At 54.8% G+C, this 25,767-nt stretch overlaps 4 protein-coding genes across 7 annotated transcripts in view; 2 read left to right on the top strand and 2 right to left on the bottom strand.

Annotated features, from left to right (window-relative positions):
- HERC1 (HECT and RLD domain containing E3 ubiquitin protein ligase family member 1) overlaps window positions 1–3,458 on the top strand; it is a 47,858-nt gene extending 44,400 nt beyond the window's left edge. The window contains exons 74-79 of the mRNA XM_087941972.1: window positions 60–225; window positions 953–1,029; window positions 1,403–1,655; window positions 1,859–2,011; window positions 2,213–2,518; window positions 2,820–3,458. Coding sequence (XP_087798098.1) covers window positions 60–225; window positions 953–1,029; window positions 1,403–1,655; window positions 1,859–2,011; window positions 2,213–2,518; window positions 2,820–3,005 — 1,141 coding nt within the window. The 3' untranslated portion in view covers window positions 3,006–3,458. The remainder of the gene's footprint in view (window positions 1–59; window positions 226–952; window positions 1,030–1,402; window positions 1,656–1,858; window positions 2,012–2,212; window positions 2,519–2,819) is intronic.
- On the bottom strand, window positions 3,384–6,244 carry FBXL22 (F-box and leucine rich repeat protein 22). The gene is made up of 2 exons (XM_026709896.2): window positions 5,777–6,244; window positions 3,384–4,386 (listed from the first exon to the last, which is right to left on the bottom strand). Exons 1-2 carry the CDS (start codon window positions 6,109–6,111, stop codon window positions 4,044–4,046), a joined length of 678 nt encoding a protein of 225 aa, XP_026565681.1. The 5' UTR covers window positions 6,112–6,244; the 3' UTR covers window positions 3,384–4,043.
- Window positions 6,245–8,573: 2,329 nt separating this feature from the next.
- USP3 (ubiquitin specific peptidase 3) lies at window positions 8,574–21,169 on the bottom strand. Of its 2 annotated transcripts, none has more exons than XM_087941952.1 (15): window positions 20,974–21,169; window positions 16,573–16,633; window positions 15,638–15,769; window positions 14,141–14,224; window positions 13,384–13,465; window positions 12,660–12,742; window positions 12,323–12,436; window positions 11,788–11,901; window positions 11,223–11,369; window positions 10,889–10,995; window positions 10,692–10,771; window positions 10,484–10,603; window positions 9,956–10,069; window positions 9,794–9,861; window positions 8,574–9,379 (listed from the first exon to the last, which is right to left on the bottom strand). In XM_087941952.1, the coding sequence occupies exons 1-15, from the start codon at window positions 21,062–21,064 to the stop codon at window positions 9,214–9,216; spliced, it is 1,563 nt and encodes a 520-aa protein (XP_087798078.1). In that variant the 5' UTR covers window positions 21,065–21,169; the 3' UTR covers window positions 8,574–9,213. The 2 variants fall into 2 exon arrangements, with proteins under 2 accessions (XP_087798078.1, XP_087798079.1); XM_087941953.1 differs by lacking the exon at window positions 20,974–21,169 and adding an exon at window positions 18,365–18,651.
- Window positions 20,208–25,767, top strand: part of CA12 (carbonic anhydrase 12) — a 19,257-nt gene continuing 13,697 nt past the window's right edge. For all 3 annotated transcript variants that reach the window (XM_087941956.1, XM_087941955.1, XM_087941957.1), the window contains exon 1: window positions 20,208–20,366. In XM_087941956.1, the coding sequence (XP_087798082.1) occupies window positions 20,237–20,366 (130 nt within the window). In that variant the 5' untranslated portion in view covers window positions 20,208–20,236. The remainder of the gene's footprint in view (window positions 20,367–25,767) is intronic.

Below are 25,767 nucleotides of genomic sequence, written 5' to 3'. Positions count from 1 at the left end.
CGGTGGGCAGGAGCGGCTCTGGGAAGCCGACCTCTCCTCCTCCTCCTCTTCCCCCCAAGGGGCCGGAAGTGCAAGCCCATCCTGGTGCAGATCGCCAGGCAGGTGGTGAAGCTGAACGCCTCCGACCTGCGGCTGCCCTCCCGGGCCTGGAAGGTGAAGCTGGTGGGGGAAGGTGCGGACGATGCCGGGGGAGTCTTCGACGACACCATCACGGAAATGTGCCAGGTGTGGAGGGGTTCCAGGGCGCTGGCTGGCATCGCTTCCCTTTCAGGCGGCTCCTCTTACCGCCTGGGCCCCGAAAAGGGAGCGAGGGCCTGGCTAGACATCAGGCACGTTGCCCCTCCTCCCTTCCCCCTCCCCCCTCTGCCCCTCCAGGTCAGAATGGAGGGGGAGGGCCACATCTTTGCAATCCCCGGTTAAAATTCTGGAGTAGGATACAGCCTAAAATAAGACATCTTGGACCTGAGGAGTGGTCTGTGGTCACCACCTGCAGAACCACACCTTTATCGGGGGTGTCTTGCTACCTGCCTCTGCTTTCCACCTGTTGTCTAGTCCATTTGCACAAGAGCAGGTGAAATGGATCGCCAGTCGGTGTGGCTACCTAAGTGGACGGTTTGATTTCACAGAAGTGGGATTGACCTGGAGTTCCGTTGTGTCGTTTAAGTGCTCCCTTTATTTTTTTGAGCCGTGTAGTAAGTAGGCCTGTTGTTTTGGCCTAGACCAGAGTATGTCGAGCGATGCCCATGGCTGGTCCTTGAGCTGCTCCCCCACACGGGGACCTTCACCAGTGGGCAGTGCCAGCCGGGGGAAGAGGATGCAAGAGATTGGCTGAGGTTTCAGTAGCTGCTAGGGGTCCTCGGCCGGGTCCCTAAAGGCAGGTGGGTGGTTGGGAGGCTGGAAAGAGGCCATTTCCTCACCCAGAAAACCCTCCCCACCCCCTTTAATTCACAAGGAGCTTGAAACGGGAATTGTGGACCTGCTGATTCCTTCCCCGAACGCAACAGCCGAAGTTGGCTACAACAGGGATCGGTAAGTGAGCCGCATCCCTTCCGACGGACACGCGGGGCTTCTGACCAGTGCCAGGCAGGAGGGAGACTTAGAGGGGGACCTATGTTTGTGTTTCTCTGGGCCAGGAGTGGACAGGTTGGTCCAGAGCCATTTGCCACACACACCCCCAGCCGCTCCCCCTCCCCGCCTTTCTGTCTGCCCGCCGGCTGCAGAGCCCAGGGGAAGCGGCCCGGCCGGTCCGTCTCCTGGCTCTTCCTTGGGGGGTGGGCTTTGCCTTGGCTCTGTGCACTGGAAGCTTCTGCCTGGCCGTAGTGCTTGGTGGCCCCCGGGGATCCCGCCTCGGGCGGAGTCTTGGGGCCGCTTGTGGGCCAATAGCAGCCTTGCGTCTTGCCAGGTTCCTCTTGAACCCCTCGGCCTGCCTGGATGAGCACCTGGTGCAGTTCAAGTTCCTGGGCATCCTGATGGGCGTGGCCATCCGCACCAAGAAGCCCCTGGACCTCCACCTGGCCCCGCTGGTCTGGAAGCAGCTCTCCTGCATCCCGCTCAGCCTGGAGGACCTGGAGGAGGTGGACCTGCTCTACGTGCAGACCCTGAATAGCATTCTTCACATTGAAGACAGCGGCATCACCGAGGAGAACTTCCACGAGGTGAGTGGGGGGCCCCCCCTTGCAGGCGCCTCGGGGGCCCCGGGCCCAGCCACAGCCACCGCCCTCCTGACCCAGCAAGGACGGTCGGCGGCTCTTGCCGCTTCCAACTCCTTGGAGGTCGGCAGAAGGGGCTTTTCCTAGGGATTGGGGGGCCGCTTTGCCAGGTGGGACCCCAGGAACCCGCTTGATTTCTCTCCCGTTAGATGATTCCTCTAGATTCCTTCATTGGCCAGAGTGCTGATGGCAAAATGGTGCCCATCATCCCCGGTGGGAACAGCATCCCCCTCACCTTCTCAAACCGGAAGGAATACGTGGAAAGAGCCATCGAGTACCGGCTGCACGAAATGGATCGCCAGGTAACCGTCCAGCCCGCCGGTCAATGGGCTGAAGCTCCGAGGTGCCCCTGGCCGGGTCCACTTTGCCCTGGCACTGCGCAACGGGGGTCACCCTTTTCAGCGCCATGGAAGGAACGCAGTTCATAGGCTCCACCCCTGAGGTGGGACCCTTTGCCCGGGCTGCCCGCTTGTCCCCCATGGTGGTTTGTTCCTGCCTTGCAGGTGGCTGCCGTGCGGGAAGGGATGTCTTGGATTGTGCCGGTGCCTCTGCTGTCCCTGCTGACAGCCAAGCAGCTGGAGCAGATGGTCTGCGGGATGCCCGAGATCTCGGTGGACGTGCTGAAGAAGGTGGTGCGCTACCGCGAGGTGGACGAGCAGCACCAGCTGGTCCAGTGGTTCTGGCACACGCTGGAAGAGTTCTCCAACGAGGAGCGGGTCCTCTTCATGAGGTTTGTGTCCGGAAGGTCTCGCCTGCCAGCCAACACGGCGGATATTTCTCAGCGGTTCCAAATCATGAAGGTCGATAGGGTAAGATGGCGCTTCTCCCCCTCGCGGTTGCTCAGCTGGCTGAAACAAGGGGGGCCCTTAGTCCGTTCAGCAAAGGGGCTAGAGGAGAATTGCCAAGGCCTGAACACCTGCTCCACCCACCCACCGGGGATGGCGGGATCTCAGAGGGAGACGCTGAGCCAGTTGGTTAAAGCGGGAACCCCGAGCTTAGCCAAAGGCCCGCCAGCATTCCCTGCCCACCTTGTGGGGGGTCTGTTGATAAGTGAGGTCCCCCCTGCTGGCCTAACCTGCCCCCCCTTCTCCCCCCCTCTCTCCCCGCCAGCCTTATGACAGCTTGCCTACCTCACAGACTTGCTTCTTTCAACTGCGTCTCCCACCCTACTCCAGTCAGCTCGTCATGGCGGAGCGGTTACGCTATGCAATCAACAATTGCAGGTCGATCGATATGGACAATTATATGCTGTCCCGAAACGTGGACAATGCCGAGGGCTCCGACACGGACTATTAACTGTGGACAAAAATCCTCTCTTTCTCTCTCTCTTTCTCTCTCTCTCTCAAAGAATGCCCACACCGGATTTCAGTGCTGACATGGTTTTACGGTAAAGATAGATGTTTGGCCACCTTTTTAGTTACTCTAAATGTAACAAAATTTAGATGTGTTTATTTTTTGTGACTGTAAGCAGAAAATGCAAAAAAAGTGAGATCAGTAAAGTTTTCCCCTTTCCCCCCTCCCTCTTTTTTTTTGTTCACTTTTGATAAGTTTGCATGGGGCCCTTCGGGTGCACTTTGTGGGGAACGGAGCCTCGTTTCCCTTCCCAGTGAATCTGAAGAGCTGTACATTGTGTATAATTGTTCATTAGAAAGGACAGTTTTACATGAATCTTCATATATTTATTTTTGTTTTAATTTGAAATGCCTGTGCAGGGTTCCTTATTCAAATAAAGCAGATTCAAGAAAGAAAGAGTAGTTCTTTTTATTTAAGGCTCTCTGGTGATTATCCTTTTGGTGTGCTTTTATTTTTCTTGTTTTTATAAATTTCTACATTTCTGATTTTGCCGTGTTTCGGCTTTGCTCACAATTGCCCAAATGAAACTGAGGGAGGGAGGGAGGGACGAAGGAAGATGGTTTTATGTGCAATAAATAATTTAGAGAACTTTACACACACGGAAAAACTAAGAGAGGCAAGTCGATACAGTCGGTATGAGTTGAGAGATACAATGCTTAGATTTAAGTTGTGTCAAAAATCTAGCACGTTCAACTAAAGAAGAACCCGAGAAAGGAAGGATGGTTTGTACAAATATTGTCCACTGATTGGGAAGTTCCATGTCACAAAATAATCCCTGCTACTTTGAGAAATGGAACAGCACAGGGGTTCATCAAGTGGTCCACTAATAGAACAGCCTAAATTTTTGTTAGAAAACAGCCACTTTGCCACTTCCACAGTAGGGTTGAGTAGGGTAACTTCCAGGACCCATTTCACATCTCTCTTGCAACGCACGCGGCACCTCAGAGCAGACTCCAACCGCGAGCGTGGCCGCTTGCTTGGCTAATGCCACAGCGTTCTCTTCAAGCCTCTTTCCAAGGCCCAGCCCCCCGGCCGCTTGTCCGGAATCATGTTTGCACTTCTTTCCGCACTGAGCGTCAGGGACGGGCGCATCTTCTGAACTCGCTGCACCCCAGCAGCTGTTATGTTTCTGCAAAAGTCCACCTGCAGAGTTTTGAGGGAGTCTGCATGCAGAGCAGCTGCTTCCAGGGTCTGGTCAGTGATCAGGACGCAGTTTTCCAACTGGAGGGTCTGGAGGCCGGGGCAGCTTTTGAGAAGCAGCACAATGGAGTCGTCTGTCACGTGGCCACATCCAGAAAGCTTCAGCGACAGCAAGCTGGGGCACCTGGAATTGGGAGCGTGGAGGGTTAGAGGGGGCGGCGTGGATTGGGACTGAGCGCCACATCCCTGCAGCCTCTGCCTTCACCCTGACTTCAGGTAAATTCACAGGCCCGGGCACGACGGCTTGTAAGAATTGGTCTGAATGCTGCAAAGCAAAAGGTGGCCGGGCCTGACTTGAGAGGGACGGTGAAGCCTGAACGGGGGAATATCTATCTATCTATCTATCTATCTATCTATCTATCTATCTATCTATCTATCTATCTATCTATCTATCTATCTATCTATCATCTATCTATCATCTCTATCTATCTATCTATCTATCTATCTATCTATCTATCTATCTATCTATCTATCTATCTATCTATCTATCATCTATCTATCCATCTATCATCTATCTATCTATCATCTATCTATCTATTTATCATCTATCAATCTATCTATCTATCATCTATCTATCATCTTCTATCTCTTCTATCTTCAGCATCTCACAAGCTTTTCAGTGTTAGCAAGAATTATAATGGTTGCATTGACTTTGGAGCAAATTTTAAACTAAGCAGAAAAAGACAGACTGGCAGACCTGCTTCCTGTTTCGCTCCTCCTGGAGTAATTCCTCCCACTCCAGGCTATCAAGGATCTTTAGTTACATCTAAAGACTAAACCATAAAACAAGCTAAGCGGTTGTGTTGATGTTAACTCACTGCATAAAGTAGTTTTCAATGCAACAGGATTACAATTTTATTTTTTGATTCATGGTGTCTATTGTCCCCGATACTTGTATCGTGCTTAGTTTAATGCTAGTGGTCAGCTTTAAAAATAAAATCGTTGAAATGTTGAAAAATTCACAATTGTTACGATGCTTATAAACTCCTTTTGATAGAAAATAAGATCTCATTCCTGCCCCTGCCCAGGATGAATACAAGCGTCACAAAGATTGAGAGCTTCAGTATTAACTGTACGGGAGGGTTTTGTGGTCCTTTTGTTCAGACCAGTGAGAGTTAAACATTAAGTTCCCAAAACGAGGGAGCAGCAGGAGAAGGGGATAAAAATCACGTGTCTCCAGCCAGGGGACTAAGAGCCTCGGCGGAAAATACGCTTGGAATGCCTGAGCACGAAGCAGGAGTTGGTGGCACAAAATGCAAAGCGATTATGACACACACAACAAGCTGGTTTGAAAACCGAAATGTCTGATTTTACGCTTTCAACAATCCCTGGGGAGCGAAGCATTGGGGACTTTCCTGGGGCACGGAAGTAGCTAAAGGTGCGTTTGTGTGTAAACAAAACCGCTTTTTCCTCATTTCCTTGGGGGGGGGCTGGGGGGGGAAATCCAAAGCCCTCCCCACAAGGAGGGCATAATGTAGGCTACACCCGCCTAGCAAGCAGTATTTCTTTCTTACCTGTTGGAAACCTGGAGTAGAAACTCATCCACGAGGTGCTTGTGTAGGCTGCAGATGCTCCTCTGAAGCTCGTTCTTCATCCAACCCTCCACGTTACACACCTTGACCTGGCTGGAATGCCAACAGATGGAGAGGTGGCGCAAGGCTGGTCCCAGGACAAAGTTGTCCTTGGTCAGTTCGGCCAGAGAGCGGAAGTGGAGCAGAGGCCACAGCGACGGGTCCTGGAAGACCCGCAGCAGCCTGCGGCACGTCTGGCCCAAACTCTTCCTGCTGTCTTTGTCCAGGAAGGAGAAGAGGTGCAGGAGGCACTCCCAGTTCAGCTCCGTCAAACGCATCGCCCCGGGCTGTCTGGGGAGCCAAGGCAGCGGGCGCAGCGCGAAGGGCGCTGGGCTTAATCAGCTTCCAAGGGCTCCGGTTCCCTTGCACAAATATGGTGTGGAATGGAAGTTATTTTTGGCTGCCAGCTGGGAGAGAGGTTTCCAAAAAGGACAAGGCGCCAGCCTCCCTTGCCTCTCCCTGCCGAGGCAGCCGCACGGCCTCATTTCAGCCAGCCTGGGCTCAGAAGGGCCACTTGGGAATTTAGACCCAGGTTGGCGACTTCTAGGGAGGACCTGTTGCCTTCAGCTCAGGTCAACGGGCCTCGCCCAGAACCCGATCGGCAGGAACAGGAAAAGGGCCCAAGGTTGGCGTGGCTTCTCTCGACAAGAAGCGGGAGTTGACCGCTGCAGCCGGACTTAGGGGGCACAAGGCATGGGACAGAGGAGGGAGAGCCCCTGGGGCCCTCGGTCGGTCGCCAGACCTGCCTGGGACTGCAGAAAAGGCCTCCTGGCGAGCCCCCTTTGGCGCCCGCCTCTCCCCCATTCCTTGCGGCTGAGCTACCCACAGCCGAGCGGGCGCTCTTTGCAATCCTGGGTGGGGGCAGCGGGGCCTGCATTTCCTTTCCTGGGTGGTTGGGGAGGGGGACGGTCCGGCTGTCAGCCTCCTGACCCCTTAACCCTAAAGCAGCCCAAACACCCAGCCAGGAAGCCGTGAAAGAGGGAAGGGCCAAGCCTGCCAACTGTGCCAAGGTAGCTCAGTTCCGACCTCCAACCAAGCAGCCAGGCCCCATTTCCCAGCTCCCCCCCACCCCACCCTTCCCCCAGCCCAGAGAAGACAAGACTTCAGAGAGAACGTGGAGAGGAATATATTTTGGGAGTTTCAACCATGGTCAAGATCACCAACAAATGCGCTGAAGACAACCACTCACCAAATGTATACATGAAACTTCAATGGCCAACAAAGAGACCCCCCCCACCCCAGGCTGCACATGAGCCCGAGAACGCAACACACACGGGAACCACAGAGAGAACGCAGACGGAGCACAACGGCGGCCTCGCCCTGCTCCTCTACGGGGCCTTCCGGGGGCCCCAACCTTGAGGGGGGCGCTTTTGCAATGCCAACCTCCAGCAGAAGCAGGAGACAGGAGGGCCCCAGGGAGGAGGCAGGAGGCGCTCGGGCGACGGCAGCCCCGGTGGGCAGGGAGGGGGAGGCCGTCTGCCTAGTTCTGCCAAGGACCCCTGCAGGGACCGCACAGCTGGCGTGGCCCAGAAAAAGTCCCCAGCCCACAAGAAGGGGGGGGGGTCTCAAAGAGGGGCAAAACCCAATACTGTTTCAGGCTTCAACTCAGAGCAAAATCCGGCCCATCAACAAACCGCCACCAGGAAGAGAAATCCGCCGTGTTGCCACAAGGCGCAGATTCGCCTGTCCGTTGGCAAAGCCAGGGAGGGGTCAAAGGAAGAACGGAGGGGGCAAGGGCCATCGACGCTGCCGAGGCCGGCACCTCAGCCAGGCCTTCTGCCCTTGAGGGGTGCAGCTCCTGACGGGGAGGGGCTCAGGAGAGCCGAGTGCGAGTTTTAAGCGCTGGGCTAACCTGAAGGAGAAAACCCGGCCTCCCTACAGCCGCCTCCTCCAGCAGGGCCACCCATCCCAGTCGGGGAAGCGGCTCAGCTCACACCTGTGGGCATCGGAGGGGGCAGAGGAGGCCCCGGGGGCAAGCTAAGCCGCTTCCCTGACTGGCGGTAAGAGAGCGCCCCCTGGTGGGAAGACACCTGCATTCCGGCCAAAGAAAAACTCGGCAAAAGGGTCCAACGGATTGCAACGATACACAACATGGGAATGTGAGGTCACAACCGACTCACAGAAAGGAATCCAGCTTGCACACTGTGAATCTGGGCTTCCTTTTCTCCTGGACCACTTAATTCTCTTTATACCTGCGGGGGGAGTTCCGACAGCTCGTCCGTGATTCTGCTGCTCCGGCTCCATCAGCCCTGGACCTGCCTCTCGGGCCCTGGACTTTTATGCCAGGGGAGAGCGGGGGGGGGGGCAAGGGGGGGGCATGTTCAACTACTGGCATATTCCACCTCATGCCCACAATGTCCCTTTCGGGCTCTCCTCCTCCTCCTCTTCCCTCCTCAAGGAATCCTGCAGAATTCACGTTGGGCTGACTGGAACAAATGCAGCCAGGGACCTTCCTTCTTCCCCTCAGGGAAAAGCAGCCCTAAAATAGCCTCTTCCACTCAGGTGCCGTAAGAAAAGCGCAGCCTGGAAAGTCACCCCCCTGGCTGCTCTTCCAAAGAGGCCCAAGAGGGCCGGTTCTGGGAGGGGAGCGAAGGCCGCTCTGCCTCTCGTCTTCTTCCAAACGGCCTCAGAGAGTCTAAACGCTGCGCTAGCAAAATGAGTAGCCGATCCTGAATTCTGATTTTTGGTACCTTAATTGCAGCAGAATAGTAATTTTCCATATACAAAGTAAAAAGGATTCTTTAAAAAAGAGTTTCTATTACAAACAACGCAGCCATCTACTGAAGTACAACCTAACGGACTAAAAAAACAGCCTTCGGAGAAACAAAAATAGCAGCAGTTACGTGGCCTGTTTAATGCCGCCCCGTTGAGTCCCCTAACGGAAGACGGGAGGTCCCAAAGTCCGTGCCTGCATCCCGTTTGGGCCGGGGGGGGTGAGGGGGTCGAGTCCTTGATCCAGGGAGGCCCGTGGAGGCCGTGGCTGGCATTTCCTAACAGCAGCCAGACTCGCGCTCCTCAAAAGCATTCAAGTTTCCCTCGTGGAAATGTGCCTTTAGAAAGCAAACCAGAACATGGAGACAGAAAGTCAAACATAAAAGTCGCTCTTCAACTACGTATAAAATTTGAGTTCAAGCAGCCCATCAGTCAGTATCTGCTGAGGTTTTGCCTTTTTTTCTGGCGTAACTAACCACCAAGTTAGCTTGTGTCCATTTTTTAATAAATCAGGTGCTACTACCGACAATGTAATAAAACTAGAACCCACAAAAAAATCTTTTTTTAAAAAAGTGCACAATGAAATCAAGAGTCTCGGATCAAGTATCTGTGGAGAACTGGGAATCTTTTGTCCATTGGGCCGGATAGGCACAGGGCAGAGAGCGGCCTCAGAGTTTCTCGGCTCCAGACTTAGCTTGCCGGTCAACGTAGAAGAGGATGTAGGCCTTGGCTTTCGAGACGGTCTCCTCCTCCGTCAGCGTCACCGTGCTGTCGTTGAAATGGAACCAGCGCCCTTCGTGAGTCGCGTACGCCGTGTAATGCCCAGAACCGACCCTGAAAATGCCAGCACCCAAAAGGTGAAAGGGAGGCCCCCCTGGACGGAGTCCGGAGCAAGCGGGCGGCTGGAGGGAAACGGCTGCTCGCTTCGGCCTCTTCACAGTGCCGGCCATCCCAGGTGGCCCCTTGTGCCAAGCCCCCCCCCCCCGGTCATCAAGCCTCCCACCGGTTGAACCCCACCAGTTTATTGCCACCTGTTCACAGAAACGGCCACCCTGGGAAGGGAGGGAAGGCCACAAGGAAAGCCACGCCAGTTCGCAGGTGCCCTGCGAGGCCTTAGGAGCTCCCCCCCTCAGCCGCCCCCCCCCTGCCACTCAAGGAGCTGCCCTTTGCCCACCTGCCCGCCATGTCTCAAGGCCTGCCAGGTTTTCAGCAGCCCAGCCCCCAAGCCAGGTCCTTCCAAGCACTCACCCTGACCCATGGTGCACAACCACTGCCGCGAGGTCATAGAGGCAACTGTCTGGGCCGCTGTTTTCCGGCTGCACACGGGGGGGGGGAGAAGCCCAAGAAAGTGAGTGCCCTGCAGCCTCGGCCGGTCCGCTTCCCTCCTCCCCGCAGCCGCGGGTGCCATACCTCCAGCAAGTAGCACTTCATGTCCAGGCCGCGCAGAGGGAACTCAACAAAGGTGTCCACCTTGTTCCGCAGGTAGGCCGTCCAGTGAAAGCGTTTCAGGTGCAGGCACAGCACCTGGGCAGTAAAGGGACACACAGCTGACAAGAAGCCCCTTTAAGGGCTGCATTGGTCAACACCCTAAAATTAAAGCCGCTTTGGCAGCAGCTCCGGGCACAAGAGCGCAGATTAACGTTGTTTCTGGGAGAAAGTAAAACCATTTCACAATAACAGCAATTAATTTAATATATTTCTGTACCCCTTCCTATTAAATCTCAAAGCAGCACGCAAAAACTCACAGACACACACCAACAAAAAGAACCGGGGTGAATGTCCTTCAGGTGCCAAGATGTTCACCTACAGGTTTGATAAGACCCCACACAGAAGCTCCAAGTCCCTCCGCAACCTCCCCTAGAAGACGTTACCGAGCACCTGCAGGTTCCCTTCGTCTACAAAAAAAATTCCCCACAATATTCATCAAGTGGAGCTCACGTTGGGCAGCTTCTGCATCCAGAACTTCTTGGTGGACTTCTGTTTCTTCTTGCATTTGTGACACATGTAGAGCTCCGAGTCGTCAAGTTCTTCCAGGTCGGTGAAGCTGCGGAGACAATCTAGAGACACCAAGAGAGCCGGTGAGTCTCTGCCGCGTGGCTCTTCGGGGGTGTCGGGGAGACCGGAGAGCCGCCTTCTAAGAACCTACCCGCAACGTGCAGATTGGTCCGTTCTCTTGGCTCTTGTTACGCTTATTCCGGAACTGGCTTGGAATATCTAGGGAGAGGTCTAAAAAAGTGGAGGCCTCGTGAAACGTCTAGAAAAGATTCTCGGGGGACCAGAGTTACAGCGGGGAAGTTTCCTTGGGTACTTCAAAGCCGGGCTGGATATTTTTGAACCCTTTACCTAGGAATGGATCGAACTTTCTGGATTCAGTTCCACATATCAAGCAGTTGACTTCGTTCTGGAGGACGCCTCCGAAGATGGTGGTGACAACGGTGGAAGCGCCATTGCTGAAGGGAAGGCGGGAGAGGCCCGTCAGGACAGCAGCCTCCTCCCGGTGCCTCCTGCCCCGAAGCTCTAAGCCTCCCGCTGCTCTTCGGGCCCTTCGCCCTTGTGCGAGGCAGCTCCCAGGGAGAGTCCGCCCCCCTCCTCCTCCTCAGCCAGGCCGACCGGCCAAGGTGCCCCCCATCAGCGAGGGCCCTCCGTTGCGGGAGACCAGCCCAAGCGGGAGACTTACACGCAGCATCTACTGCCGGCCGTGAGGGCGGGCTTCTCTTGGAGAAGGGCTGGGTGAGCAGCACCGTTGAAGCCTTCCTGCAGTTCCAGGTGGAGGTGGTCCAAGAGGTAGCGCATGAACTCGTGGGCGTCTTGCTGCTGGTATCCCCTTAACAGAAACAAACCCAGGAATCGCTAGGCAGGAAGGCCCCGGCCCTGGGCGAGGAAGCTTCTGGAAGCCTCAGGCCGCCTGGAGGGCTTCTAAAGCCCCTCTGGGGAAGTTCTTGGCTATTCAAGGCCAGAATCTTCCCAGGGTGCCAACTCAGGTGTTCCAACTTCAGGGCACTGTGGGCCTAACTGCACACATGCAGCATGGGGACGCACTTGGTGTGTGCGTGTGTGTGCGTGTGTGTAGGAAGCTTCTCCGCACTAAGCCTTAGGCTGGCAGGAAGGGGGAAAGTAACCCGAAAGCAGCCGGACGCAGGGATGCTCCCCTCTCCCGCTGGGGGAAGAGCGAAGCCTCCCGGGGCTTCCGTCCACAGGCCAAGCCGCCCTCCAGAGCGGCTCCTTGAAGCAGGCAGACCTACCGGAAGTTGGGCATGATTTTCCAAACAACGTAAAACAAGGATTCTGGGCTGAAGGCAGTTTGGCTTCCTTGCCACAGAGCACAGAGGGTCTTCCGGAATTCCTCCACCAGGGAACTGCCGAAGAAGGAAAGCAAAGGAGCCCCACATGGACCCTCCCTCTACAATTGGGGAGGGTCTCTTTTTTTTAACCCTACGTTTGTTTTCTTCTTGCATTCAGTCACGACAGGTTCTCAGAGGCTGCTCTGGCCAATCCCTGCAGCGTTCTGGTTTCTGGAGGGTTTTGCCATTCCCTCCTTCCTAGGGCTGAGGGACAGGGACCAGCCCAAGCTCATGGCTTCGTGCCCAAGGCAGGTTTAGAACTCAGGCTCCCGGTTCCTGGCCTGATGCTTTAACCACTACACCTCTCTCTGTCTCTCTCTCTCAGCCTACTACCAGGATGCCCCTGGTTCCAAATATCAAGCAAGGGAGGCCTCTTTCTCCGCTGGCCACTTGAGCCGCGCTCGCTCGCTCGCTCCTCCCGGGCTCAAGCACTCACACGCTGCTGTCTCCTTGGCTCCGCGTGTGGTACGTCCGCCGGCCTGCCGTCTTCCCGTTCCGAAGTTCCACCGCCGGCAGCTCTTTGAAGTAACAGCAGAACTGTGGAATGTTACTGCGGGGAGAAGGGGAGGTCAGCCAGGTGTGCCGGAAGGGCCACTCGACCACCCAGAGCTCTCACAGGGCAGGTGGCACTCCTGCCCACAGCTGCCCTGGAAAGGAACCTGCATGGCAGGGACAGAGGCCAAAGAGGCGGCTCTGGCATGGACAGGTGGCGCCTCAGGCACATCCCCAGGGCCCCCCCCCGGGGAAGGGCCCCATTCCCAAAGGAGGGGTACCTGAGGGACTGAAGGATGGCGTTCATGAAACACGTGTTCCCCAAGTTCCGAAGGCCCGTGGCACACAAACTTGTGGGGCTCCCCTGCGAACCAGGAAGGTCATCGTGAGTTGACATACGATAAACCCCCAATTTTCCTCAACCTCCTTTTAAGGGGATGTTACACCATGACGCAAAATAGACTTAGCCAAACTTCGAAAGTATTTAAGTAAGTCTTTCATAAACTGTTAGTCGATTACAGAGCATCCAGAGCACAGAAAATGATAAATCCAAACTTTAAACTGTTTGTTAAGTACCCCTGACATCCCAGATATGCCCCCAGCCCTTCCCCCGGGGCCTGTAGGAAGGACACCCAGCGAGGGGCTCTCCACGTGCGATGGAGGCCTGGACCCTCCACAGCCGGGGTCTCTCTGCCTTCGCTTAGGGCGAGGCCACCTGTGAACTTCAAGGCTGAATTAAAGGGCAGCTCATTATCTGGCCTGTTCCAGACTAATATTTTTCTCAGCTGAAAGTGAATTAATTATTCAGACTCTTTGCCACTCAGAATTGGGCCCGAGTGCTGCCAATACTGAAAACCTCCCTGGTGGGGCCAATTAAATGTTAAATCCTGAGACTGTTTTTTTGAGGGGAAAGGAACTTCACTGATCCATGAGATTTGCTCCTTCCAAGTCCAGGGCACACAGAACAATGAAGACACACTTAAACCCCACTTAAACCCCACTTACGTTCACTTTTAATAACTTGCTGTTTACAGAGGCACTTTCAAGGAGTTTTCTTTTCCTATGTCGATCTACTGTAAAACCTGAGCTGTGGAAGGGAATAAACAGACGGAGTAAGACATGTTTAACCATACAAAGAAAGCAAACCAACCTAGTTACAATATATACCACTTAAGGCAGCAAAGGCTAAAGGTGTTTTATCATAAAGGGACGTTTTTAAATGGCCTATTGCACCTGGAATGCTCCTTCACCCGCAAAGAGATTCATCCTTGTAGTGTCGAAACCAATTTCTGTAGCCCCTACAGAACTACCTGAAGCCTGATTTTATTTCCAGTTATCAGATAATCTCTTCATTAATCGGATGAACACCCTAAAGCCTTTGATCGAAAGCAGCCCCTTTTCCAAAAAGATTGGACTAACCCTCCTCTGGGCCTAGAAGGGCCGTTTCATCTCCCCAAACCTTTCAAAGATCCTCTCTCTCTCTGGGGCCTCTTCTCCAGCCTAAGATATTCCCACCGAGGAGGCGCCCAGCTGGGCATTATTCCCTTCGGGGGTGTCCCAGGCAGAGGCCCAGGTCCCAGGGGGGAACCACGGCCCCCATTCATTTCAGGGGCGCTTCCTCGAACTCCCCTCCTGGCCCCAGGGAAGTGGGGGGAGGACCAGGCACACATCCATCCACCTGCGGTGCCTGAGCCCAACCCCCAAGGAGGGGCTGCTCACAGGGGAGCCCCCACCCGCCTTCAGGTGAAGAGAAGCCGCTTACTTTTCCAAGTTCTGTAGATGCTCCCGGACTTTCTGCACCAGGCCTAGCTTGGTGTCGTTGACCACGAAGTCATCACAGCGATAACTGTGGAGGAAACGTAGAACAGTCAACGAACGGCCATGGCCGGTTCCCTGGAGAACCCGGGCTGCGGCGGCGGCTGAGCTGCGAGTTAAGAGGGGGCGGTGAAGAGGCCCAGACGGCCAAGGTCAGCCCTGACAGCCGCCTCCTTCAAGGAGGACAAAACGCAGAGACGGTGGAAGGAAACCACAGCGGTGCTGCTTCCTTCTGCTCCTGGGCCTGAGCGGAGCTTCCCCAAATCCTTTCCCAACCAATTCTGAGATTCCCGGCCAAAGATCCTGCTTGGTCTTTCTGCCAATCTAATACTTTCGGAAACTGAATTGCTCTCTCCTTGCGAACAGCCCCAACTGACAAGTCACTCAGCGAATCGCCTGGACTCGGCTTTGCCTTCCACACTACGGCCCATAACTGCCCGGCTGGAGACAGCGATGGGGGCACTGTGGAAGCTGCACCAGCTGGGCAAGGAAAGGCCGGGGGGGGCTTGCAAAGCAGCTGCCACCAACCAAGACGGTGTGAGGTGGACCAGAGGCAGAACCTTCTCCCAAGAACAAGCCTTCCCCTTTGTCTTTACGGCCAAGTGTTTTCCTTCTCCCCCCTTTTTAGCAGCGCTTTTTAGACTTGCATCTTTCGATTCCTAATTGCGGCTCACCAAAAGCCTGTCATGCGCTGGAGACCAAAGGCAAGTGAAGTGGATGCAGGGACCCTGTGAATGCAGTTGACTTTTTGTAGCCTTTGGTTCAGAGAGACAAACGAAGATCCAGCAACTACGGGGAAGACGACATCAGCCGTGCCAAGAGCAAGAAGGAAGCGTCGAAGCTGCAACAACCCAAAGGCTCCGTTCTTCATTTCAGGAGACTGGAGCATTTAGGTAACAAGCAAAGGCACAGAAGTGGGGCGGGGGACGGGACCCCCTTCAAGAGACGGGGAATTCCCCTCTTTGTGCGGTTTCCAGAAGGTGGAGCTTCTGTCCTCTCCTCTTTAGGTTTGATAAACCACCATTTTCTGTTTCAGCCAAACTATAAACTTTCTTCTGCCAAGCGGCATCAGGCACGGATTTGAACTGAGCTCCTTCCTACCTTCTTGCCCAAGGCTCCATCCGTCAAAGGGGCCTTCGGAAGGCTCGCTCGGATGGGCATTGGGGGCTCCGGTTTAAACAGAACAGAGCCCCATATGAAAAAGCACAGAATTTCAGCCAATGAAGCCAAATTACGCTTAACATTACTTGCCGGTGCCCAGAGGTTCGAGTAAACATACGAGGAGGAGGAGGAGGAGGAGGAGGAAGGGGAGGCCTGCAGGGGGTGGAGGGAGCCAGAAGCCACTTCAGCCTCCCACCATGGGGACGCCCTCGTGGTCTCCACCCACACCCACACACACACGCCCCGCTCGACAGCATCCGTCGGGGGGGGGCTGCCGACTTACCAGTAGGTACTGTAACTGCTACAATCCATGCACACCATGTGCTGAACTTTTTCTTGCTTTTCTGCTTTCTTGTGGTTCGTTAAAGCAACTTGAGCGTCTTCATAATGCTTCTTGGCGTGGCCGTTGACATACCTGATAGGATCAAGAGAGAAACCAAAGGGGGAAATTTTGGAAGCCTCCCCCACAGAAGCGCCTGCTGTCTCGGACGCGTAATCGAGCGCGAAGGGCAGCAACGGCATTGGCTCCCGTTTAATGTTGTCCAATTTCTTCCAGTACAACTCGGCAGGTTTTCAAAAACAGATTCAAAACACTGGAAGTTTTGGATGGGTAAGAGATTGGAAGGGTTCTTCCGCCAGTTTTGTTGGGTTTATGGTCCTGCTGCTGATCCAAAAGAAAGGGAATGTCCAATATTTTGAGAAAAACCAGTAACAGGATGGTTTTACCTTCCTTGCCATTTTACACAGCAATGTGAAGTATTTTTGCCTCGGGACACCCCCAGGAGTCTGGAGGCGGCCTACGGTTTGCCAGCAGCCGCATAAAGCAGCTGCAGGGGCCTGTCTGTCTGTCCGTCCGTCCTGCCTGCTGCAAAAGCAGGACAGCCCCATGGGAACTGGGGACAGGTGGCCGTTCCCTGGCCAAACCCTCAAGCGCTTCTACCAAATGTGGGTAGCGATGGGCTCTTCTCCCTGTATCCCAGACCACTCTGAAGCGAGGGACGGGGCTACGGACGGAATCCTAGCCAGCCTTCCCCGGAGGGGCTCGTGGGCCAACCTGCAGGAGTTTAGCCCAGACCAAAGGCCTATGCAAAGTCCTCCTCAAGATCTTGTCATCCCAGGACACAAAGAAGCAGTGTGTCTGTGTGTGTGTGTGTGTGTGTGTGTGTGTGTGTGTGTGTGTGAAAATAGCAACTCTGGGAGCTTGTGTCCCACACTCACCTCCCACAGTGGACACTTGAACAAGTCAGGCAGATCCAGGGACTTTTGTTAGAGCGGCACACTATTGGGGTAAGAAGAAAACAGACAAAAATCACTCACAAAGATGACATCTCTGCTCCAGGAAACGACTGTCACAGTAAGAGTCGTGCTGCATGGACTTTAAAATTAAATATTCAGTAATTATATAAGCAGGAAGGTGGGATTTAAATTTAAGTTTTTCCCTATGAAATATTTTCACTTGCATACTTTACTCCCCCATCGTATTTTAGTCACTTGGGTTTGATGTATTTAATGCTCGGTACTAAAAATAAAATAAAACCCAACCACATAATTAGCAGCATAATACAGTTACAGTGGGTGTATTATGAGTTATTTAGGAAGCTAAACTGAGGAATCAAAGCGATCACTGTACCAGATTTGCAACTGATCCACCAGAGCATAGACAAAGTGCAATGACCCTATATCTCATTATGGTATCCACAACTGCAGAGCACGAGGAAGATTTAATGCAGAGCTAATTGGGCAACCAACATATTTCACGCCACACCAGGGTCCTTTGGCTACTGTCCCCCTGGGAAAGGCAGGCAGGGTTCATGAGCCACTGGCTAAATCTCACTGAATCTCCAAATTGGCCGTGGCTCGAGGTGTAGCCACTGTCGCTTAACACCCAAAAAAACAAAACAAAATAAGGCTTTACTCTGAACGGTTGAAACTCCCGTGTCTCAATCTAAGTGTCTTTCTCTCTCAAGTGCAGAACGCTGCCAACCCCGGTGTTAATAGCCGTTTGTCAGTTCTTATACACCACCAAGCTGTAGTTAAGCTCCATTAACTTGGGGTGCTGGAAAAAGATGTAACAGATCGTACTTTTCACAGATGGCTAACTGGTCTTAATTATTCGATTCTCCATCGGAGAACTTAGTGCAGATATTCTCCAAGGCTGGCAGTAAGTCCTTTTTAAGTCTAAGAACAGCATCAAATACTTGTCTAGGAGGGATGTGGTGAAAAATAAAATCAGTGATGGTGTAAGGAAGCCTGGAGTCACATCCTTCTTTTCGGCAACTTCCTGTTAACTGAGTAATTCAGAAAGTATATTTTCTATTGCATAACAGAACGGAAACAGTGCCATGGTTTCCACAAGACCCTGAAGTGCCCAAGGGCCCTTCTTGAAGTGCCCCTATTGATGTGCAATAACCAGACCCTTCCTTGTGAACGCTGGAAACAGGCCACCGAAATGAACTGCTACCTGCAGGGAGGCCTGCACAGCTGGAGTGCAGAAGCCGGCAATTCTGAACCAGCCAGAGGAAAACTGCCGGCTTCGAACTCCGATACCGGTGCAGAATTCCCACAGGCGGTGAGGACCCCTTCCTTCCCCCTCTTCAGAGTGTGGGTACTCAACCTTTGGACTCGTCCCGATATCTCAAGCCCTGCCCTTCCCTTTGTTTGCCTTTTGTGCTGGGCAAACAGGAGGGCGCAGAACTGGGCGGCAGCAACAATTGTAACCCTCACTCTGGGCTCTGCTGGCACACACCGAGGAGGAAAGGTATTCCCCCCAAAGAATAAAAGGCTGACCGGGATAAACACGGCCCCCGGCAGCCGCAAAAGAGGAACCCCCCAGAACACCTCTTACGCCCCGCCGTGTGCCTCGTCGCTGCCCGCTTGCCACTTCTGCTTCGGAAGGTGGCACGGAGTGGCCAAGCCCCTAGGAGAACGGCGTGGCTCATTCACCCCCCAGGAGACCTGGGAAAAACACCCCCCCATCTCCTCCTAAGCTTCTCTTTCGCTCGTTGCTCACCTGCCTGTTTTGCCCTGAAAAGCAGGAAGACCCTGCAGGGGTAGCCAGAATATGAGCAAGCTCTCCTTCTCCTTCTCCTTCTCCTTCTTTGTCTCACAAGTATTGTGATGCTGCTGAGTGGAAAGTGAACTAGGCAACTTTAATAGCTGCCAAGAGAGCAATTAAGGTCAATGTGTAACCAAATGTGGGCTGCATTCATTCACCTTGTAAAGGAGCCAGGACAAAGGTGAAGGCCAGGTGCTCTCTTATTCCAAACAGAATGCATGAAGGAGTCATCCTGGAAACAGCTTAATCTTTGTGTCAAAAAATTGACCTTGGTGGCCAAAAGATTTTACATATGAGACAACAGTAAGAGATGCCACATCTTACCAAAATCTTTGACAGAGAAGGAACTGGGCCCTCTCAGTGCTGCCTCGGTCCTCTTAACTGTCATCAGTTAAAAGTATCTGCGGCTAAGAAAAACCAGCAATCTCCTGAACTGGAGACCACAATCAGCTAACACAGTAATTGTAGATTTTCTTTGCTTTCCGGATACGAACACTTTAGGGATACTAGAGCAGCTTCCATTACTCCTTTTCTAGTTTTGTATATGAAGGCTGCAACCCTGACCTAAATGCGAAAGGTCTCTCAGCCAGCGGGATGGAAGAGGCATGGAGAGCTCTCCATGGTCCAGCACAGCTTCCTCTCTGCAGGCAGAAGCACCTGGGTGGCCTCTGCCAGGCCGGGAAGTCTTGCACGTCCAGCCTGCCTGCTTGGCCCTGGCATGGAAGGCAGCAAGGGAGGAGCCCTGATGGAGGGGCGGATTACCGGAGGCCCCAGAAGGCGGCAGTGGCAGTACGGTGGCCAAGAAAACTAAAGTCACCCACAGAAGCTGACTTTTTTTAAAAAAGAAATATTTACTTCATTAAAAGCTCATTTCCACAATATCCCGCAGTGGGCCACTCACCACGCCGGGGCCAGGTTCTCACTTGGCAAAAATTAATCAGCTTGGAAGATAGCAGACTAAGTTACAAGACAGACAAGCCTGAAGCTACTTCAATGGGCATCATCCGAGCCGGCAATGGGATCATTTAAATCCATCTGTTAGCATTTTTTCCAGTGCAGCAAAACCACTCCAAGCCTTGACATTTATACAGCAGCAAGACAAGTTGTTTTTTTTAAATTCCATAAATTATAACGCAATTCAGTTTCTCCACATTAGGAAAACATCCTTGTATTGTTTGTCATCAAAGCAAGGAAAACATCCAGGAATATCACTCATTGAATTCCTTCCTTGTGGAACAAATGAGAGGGTTTTCAAAGAAGAGTTGTGAAATTTCACTTTAAAACTCCCTAAACAGACTGGAATATAGGAAGTTTATTTGTTACGGCGCAGAATGACATGGCCTTATATTACAAAACTACTCAAAGCACCACACAAATTATTCAACAATTGTTTAGACAGTCCAAAACAAATTCAGATAAAATCTTGGATGTTATCTAAATGTTGATTATACAATTTTGATGATGTAGGTCTTAGTAAGCATTCTCAAAGTTGATGGGGCTGAGATATTAAGAATGTTGTATGACTTACTACTTGTCTTAATCGCAAGGGACTTTAGGCAGTATAAGGGATATAAAACATAGAAACAAAATACAACACAATACAAAGAAGGAACAGTAAACAGCAGCACAACAATTGAAACGTGCTGATTATTTTCAACCAGGGAGAGATTTCTAACAGACAACTATTTTTGGCACAAATGTTTGTTCCAACACGTTTGCAATTATTGCAAAACATAAACTTTGCAAACACTGAGCTATTCGCTGGGCAAGCGCTGCTTTCTCTCCCCCTTATCAAACCCACCAGCTGAGACCTCTTTCTTTGCCTGAATGGAGAGAAGGAGACCCGGGAGCCGGGATCCTTTTAAGCCCGGCGCTTCTACACGACACAACAGCCAACGAGGGACGGGACGGAATCGCCCTTCGCTCTCCAAGGGGCCAAACGAACCGCGGGCAGGAGGTAAAAGGGGGGCAAAACCGAAAAGTGGCCTCGGAAGCCGGGAAGCCGAAGGCGGGGAGCTCGGGCAAAGAGGCCGCCCGCTTTGGCCCGGCGGGGCTGGAGGAAGAGCAGCTGCCGAGGGGGCGGGTGGGGGAGCCCCACGTGTACGGGACCCTCTTTCAGAACCGGCCCCGCACGAGCGGCCGCAACCCCCCCGGGGCGGTGCAGGCAGGCGGGCCGGCCGGGCCGAAGCGGCCCCCGCCCGGGATCCATGGGACCGGCCCCCCTCACAGGGAGGCTGTTGGGGGGAGGGGGGGCTTTATGGACACGGCAGGAAACGGGCGAAGCGGAGCCGCTCCGAGCAACCGGGGCCTTCGGGGCCCCGGGCTCTCCAGAGCGTCTGGACTCCAACTCCCAGCATGCCCCGCCCCGCTTTGTCGGGCTGGGGGATTCTGGGAGTGGAAGTCCGCCCTCCCGCGAGCGCCCCCCGCGGCCTTCGCAGCCCAGGCCGGAGCCCCTTTATGACAGCGCCGCCGCGGCCGCCGCCCCCCACCCCGGCTGGGGGATCCCCGGCACGAGGCGCCCCGAGGCCCGCGGGCGGGGAGGGGGGCGCGGGGGTGGCTCTCACCGCTGCAGCACCACGAGGAGGGCGAGCCCTGCGGGAACTTGGCCGAGTCGGGCGCGAGGCAGACGCTGGCGCCCAGGTGCGGGCACTCCATGGCGGCGGCGCCGATGCCCGCCGGCCTCCTCCGCTCCTCGCCCTGCGTCGCCCCACGCACGCACGCACGCACGCACACGCCGACGCACCGCGCCTGCGCCGCACGCCGACACCGCCGCCCGCGCTCCGCCTGCCGGGTTTTGCGATCGCGACGCCCAAAGGACACGCCCCCCCTCCCCGTGGCGCCTCCCTTCCGGCCGCGGCCGGTCCTCCCACCGGGTTTTCCGCTCGCCCTCCCGCCCCTCGGGGCCAGGATCACTTCCGGCTGCGGAGCGAAGGCGAGGGGCGGGCAACGCATCGCTCGGCGTTCGCACGGGCGCCGGAAGTGCGGGCGCGGCCCTCGGCTGCCTTGTGCCGCGCTCCAGAGGCGGCGGCGGCGGCTGCAGTTCCCGGCTAGCCGCCAGGGGGAGCCCACGGGGGCGGGGGGGGGCGCTCCTGCCCGGCTCCAGCACCCGGGAGCCCCGAGCGGCCCCTTCCCGGGCGAGGAAGAGGCCGCGGCCCCGGGACCCCCGGCCGAAGGCGCCTGGCCAGCGGGAGGAGCGCTGCCGCCTTCGGGCCCCGGGGACCCCCCTCTGCTGCGGGCGCCCCGACTGCGCCCCTTTCCCCGGGCCTCGTCCGGCTCCGTGTTGCCAAAAGAGCCTCCGCGGCCCGCGTGTTTCGGGTAAACCTGCGAGGTGGATGGTGGCTCGTCCTTCGGTTCACCTCCCCCGCCGCCCCGAGGAGGCCTTTGCAGGGGCCCCTGGGAGAAGCCCGGAGGCGGTGGGAGCTGAGGGGCCCAAAGGAGACTCAGAAGAGCCGCTTCGCCCTCCTCGGAGCCGTCCGGTGTTTCCGGCTGGGACTCCTAGACCGCCGGGATTTGGCCTCGGAAAGGCTGCGACGGGGCCGTTTCAGGCCTCCCGGGACTTTCCCGGCAGGGTCCGGGGCCCGAGAGCCTCCTTCGCTCCCCCCCAGCCCGCCCGCCCGCCCCCTCCCTGCCTCCCATTGAAGCACCTCTTTGACCAGGGAACTGGCCACTAATGACAGTGGCCGAAACCCCAACCTTCAAATGAATAACTCTGTCCACCTTTCTGGTCCTCCCTTATTTTCGCTCCAGGCTATAAAAAGACGCTTCAAGCTTCAGAATTAGTTTCCCCCGCTGTTTATTTTGGAAGAGCCGCCGGAGTGGATCTCAAGCGGTGGAAAGGCCCCCTGGCCACCAGCTCTCCAGCTCTGGGCCGGCTGGCAGGGCTGCCCTTTGCTCACCCACCCGAGGCCCTTTGCCTGGGCCCCGGTCAGCCCTGAAGCTTGCAGGGTATCCCGAGTGTGGTCAGGGGTTTAGGGCAATCCCAAAACACCAGGAACCCCTCCCTGCGAGGGATCCCCTTGCTGGGTCCTGTTAAAAGCCCGTCAGAGATCGCCGCATCCCCTGGAAAAGGGGCAAGATCTCCGGAAGGGCATCGGGTGAGGAAAGATGCGCTGGGTTTGAACAGGGGCCCAGTCACGTTGCTTGTGTCGTGGGGCGGCGGAGGGGGCAGGGAATATTGGAGGGGAACCTCCAATCCACAATACAACATAATAATAATAATAATAATAATAATAATAATAATAATAATAATAATAATAATAGTAATAGTAATAATAGTAATAATAGTAATAGTAATAATACTGCGTTGGTATAAAAGAATTGATATCCAAGGGTCTTAACTATCCTCCCTCTTATCCAGGCTCAGCCAAATAATGCCAAGAAGGCCCAGGGGAGCATCAGGCTGGCCGAGAAGAGCCCTCACCTCTCTGCCATGTCCAGATGTTGGTTGGCTCTCAGCCATCCCCGCTGAAGTCGGTGCCAGAGATAAAATGGGAATTGGGTGGAGTCCGCAGACCTTCCGTCAGGCTCTATTTTGAAACAGATGCTTATAGGTGCGGTGGGCAAATCACCCCAGACAAAGAAACTGCCGAAAAATAGAATTTCTCCCAGGAGGGTCTCACCTACCGGTGCTCAGGGCAGGGTTCTCTGACCAGATCCAAAGGAATCCACCTGACTGAAATGCTCCTGATCCTTTCAGAGTTGAGATCTGGGGCTCCTGTCTGCCAGTGAAAAGCCTCCCCCGACACACAAACACACACACAACCTGCTTTTATTTGTTAAAGAAGAATGATGTGTGCTGGTTTCAGTGCTAAAAATGTTGCCCTCTTTTTTATGGCATTTCCTGTAATGTCGCCAAGACGATCCTAGGAATAGATTGACATTGAAATACGGTTTTCTCCCTGCAAAATATCGAACAAGGCTGGGGGATGTGGGGCAGGGGCCCCTCTTACCCCATATTTCTCCCTCCTATCCCATATTCCCCCCCCCCGGACTGCTTCAGGGTTTATGGGTTGTGAGCAAGACTGGGGAGGCGAAACTGACCCTCCAAAGAGGATGGTCATTGAAGGGGGCCCCCACCCAGCCAGGAAGGCAAGGCCAGCGGAAGAAGGACTCCCCAGAAACTGAGGGGTTCGCTCGCAGAGGCTTTTCCTGCAGGGTTCTGTGGCTCAGGGCTTTGGGGAGGCATGCTGTAGAAGTAGGGGAGGCAGGGAGAAGACGGTTTCTTGAAACGCGGGAACTGATAAGCAGCCTGGCTCCTCGGGGCTCTGGCAGAATTTCTACCCGCCAACCTTTCTCCCAGAAAGCCCCTCCTGTAAGCCAGCCCCAGGGGGGTACCAGAGGCAGCTAATTGCTGATGGCCCTCCCGGAGGGGGTCAGGTACGTGCTTGGCCTCTGTCCCAATTGGGCTCAAGCTAAGCGGGATCCGGGCTTTCCCATAGCCGGCCCTCTTGCGCTTGGTGGGGCCTGAAGGGCTCCGGCCAGATCACGGTGCTGGCCAAGGCCTGGGCTGCCAAGGCCGGGAAGTGCCCGGTGGCTTCCTCCTAAACTGTCACGGCATCAAGATGGGCAGGTGGAGCTTGACCAAAGCCACAAAAGAATCAGGCGAAGGGCCAAGAGCAGGAAGGGACCCTGTGGGTCTCGGGGGGATCCGCTGCTGTCGGAGAGACCAGTGAAGGGCATTCCGAGCAGCTGAGCCGGTGCTCCACGCAAGGAGGCTGAAGGTCAGAATCAACACTTCATGCCAGGCCTTCCTTCCAAAGCGGCGTGTCTTGGCTTCAGCAGCTTGAGGGTGTGTGGACTTCAACTCCCAGAGTGCCGCAGCCCCCGTGAAGTTGAGAAGCCCCCTCCCGAAGCCCGAGAGGCTCGCAAAGGCCTCCTGGCTGCTCCCAGGGTGCTTGGAGGGCAGGCCTCTTCTTGCGGCTTCTTCTGGGAGGAAAGCGCCAAGAGAGACGGGCGGCTTGACTCATCTCCCGATTCAGCCTCGTGATTCCTCCACAGGTGGGTTTGCAGCCCTGTTGTGCAACTTTCTCTGGCTCAGGCAGAAGGAGCATTTCTCGTTTGTTCAGCTCGTGGGCTTTCTCTCCTGGCAGACCTCCAAGTCACGTCTAAGCACCGTGATCTCCTCTGAATGCCTCCCTGGTGTGCCGGCTCCGGCCTCCAGCCTGGATTCCACGTGTCTTCTCCCCCCTGTGCGCTTTCCTCGGGGTTTTTTTCCACAGAAAATAGGACACAATGGACAACATGGACACCTTGGGGAAAAAGCCGGCCTGCCCACAAAACCCTCCCAGTGGAAGCACGCGAGGCCTCCCCCCTCCCCTCAGGGGACCCCCCCCCCAACTGCATTTGAACGTGGTTTGTATGGTGGTTGTTTTGGTCTAAGGAACCCAGGGCAGCCCTCATCCCTGGCAAGGCACCTGCCCGGGGTCAGCCAGGGAATGCCATCGCGTGGGAAGGCTGGCGCTGGACCCCCATAGGTCTCGCTGGGTCAGGCCCCCGTGGGAAAGCCGGAATGGGGGCCAGCGCCTCTCCATAAAGGCCAGGCCATCGTCCAGGCGACCCTCTGGGGCTGACCTTGGGCAGGACAAGAAACTTTCCAGGACTCTTCCTGGCCGCTCTTCTCAAAGTCACCTTCAGGAGGAAGAATGTGTGCCTGTGTGAGGTGAAGGGAGGTGTGCCAAAGACCTGCAGCTACACGTGCAGGCCTCTCTGTAGCCCTGATGCACCCCCCCACTCCCCAGCAATTACGCTGCAGCCTGAGGGCTGGATGCAAACACATGATTCTGCCTGACTTGGGGGCCCCGAGGAGGCAGGGAAGCTGGCTCTAGCACTGGGCATCACCTGATGGACGCTCCTGTCCAGAGAAGCACATTTGTGTCCCTAGTTAATGGCTGTTTCTTGTTTCAGCCGGTGCTGTTTATTTCTTCTTGGTGACAGCAAACCTAGAGCCACATCGTGTCCCTATAAATACAGTCAAGGAATAGAGGAAGCCTCTTCCGCTTGGGTTCCGAAAATGCAGCCTGGACATCGGTGACTGTATTATGCTGAATTATCTTGTATTATGCATTAAAACATTTCCATACCATTCCCTGTAAAGTATCTCAAGCCTATTTACAGTCGGATTTGAGAACAAGAACCAGAGCTCTGTAAGGAAAAACACTGGACGTAAGACACAGACCAAATATAGGTGAAAGATAGCAGAAACCACTTGCAAGGGAGGCGGCAGGAGCGGAGGGCCACACGGGAGAGTCTCAGACAAGGAAAGAGAGCCCTTCAGGAGAATGCTGGGCAGTCAACTACCGAGAGATGCTGTTTATTTTGGTCAATAACCAGATAAAGCAGAGCAAATATAAATTACAGCA

Source organism: Pseudonaja textilis, chromosome 13 (assembly GCF_049901715.1).
Source record: "Pseudonaja textilis isolate UNSWEBS1 chromosome 13, rPseTex1.2, whole genome shotgun sequence".
Taxonomy (NCBI): Eukaryota; Metazoa; Chordata; class Lepidosauria; order Squamata; family Elapidae; genus Pseudonaja; species Pseudonaja textilis.
Note: the sequence above shows the minus strand (reverse complement) of the source record. Positions and strands in the feature narration are given on the sequence as shown.

Coding starts and splice junctions, on each gene's coding strand:
- USP3 (XM_087941952.1), bottom strand. CDS start 21,064: ATGGAGTGCCCGCACCTGGGCGCCAGCGTCTGCCTCGCGCCCGACTCG. Junction 15,770..16,572: donor TCAAGTGTCCACTGTGGGAG/GTGAGTGTGGGA, acceptor TGATCCTATCAG/GTATGTCAACGGCCACGCCA. Junction 12,437..12,659: donor GCCATCCTTCAGTCCCTCAG/GTACCCCTCCTT, acceptor TTCTCCCCGCAG/TAACATTCCACAGTTCTGCT.
- FBXL22 (XM_026709896.2), bottom strand. CDS start 6,111: ATGCGTTTGACGGAGCTGAACTGGGAGTGCCTCCTGCACCTCTTCTCC. Junction 4,387..5,776: donor CTACTCCAGGTTTCCAACAG/GTAAGAAAGAAA, acceptor TCCCAATTCCAG/GTGCCCCAGCTTGCTGTCGC.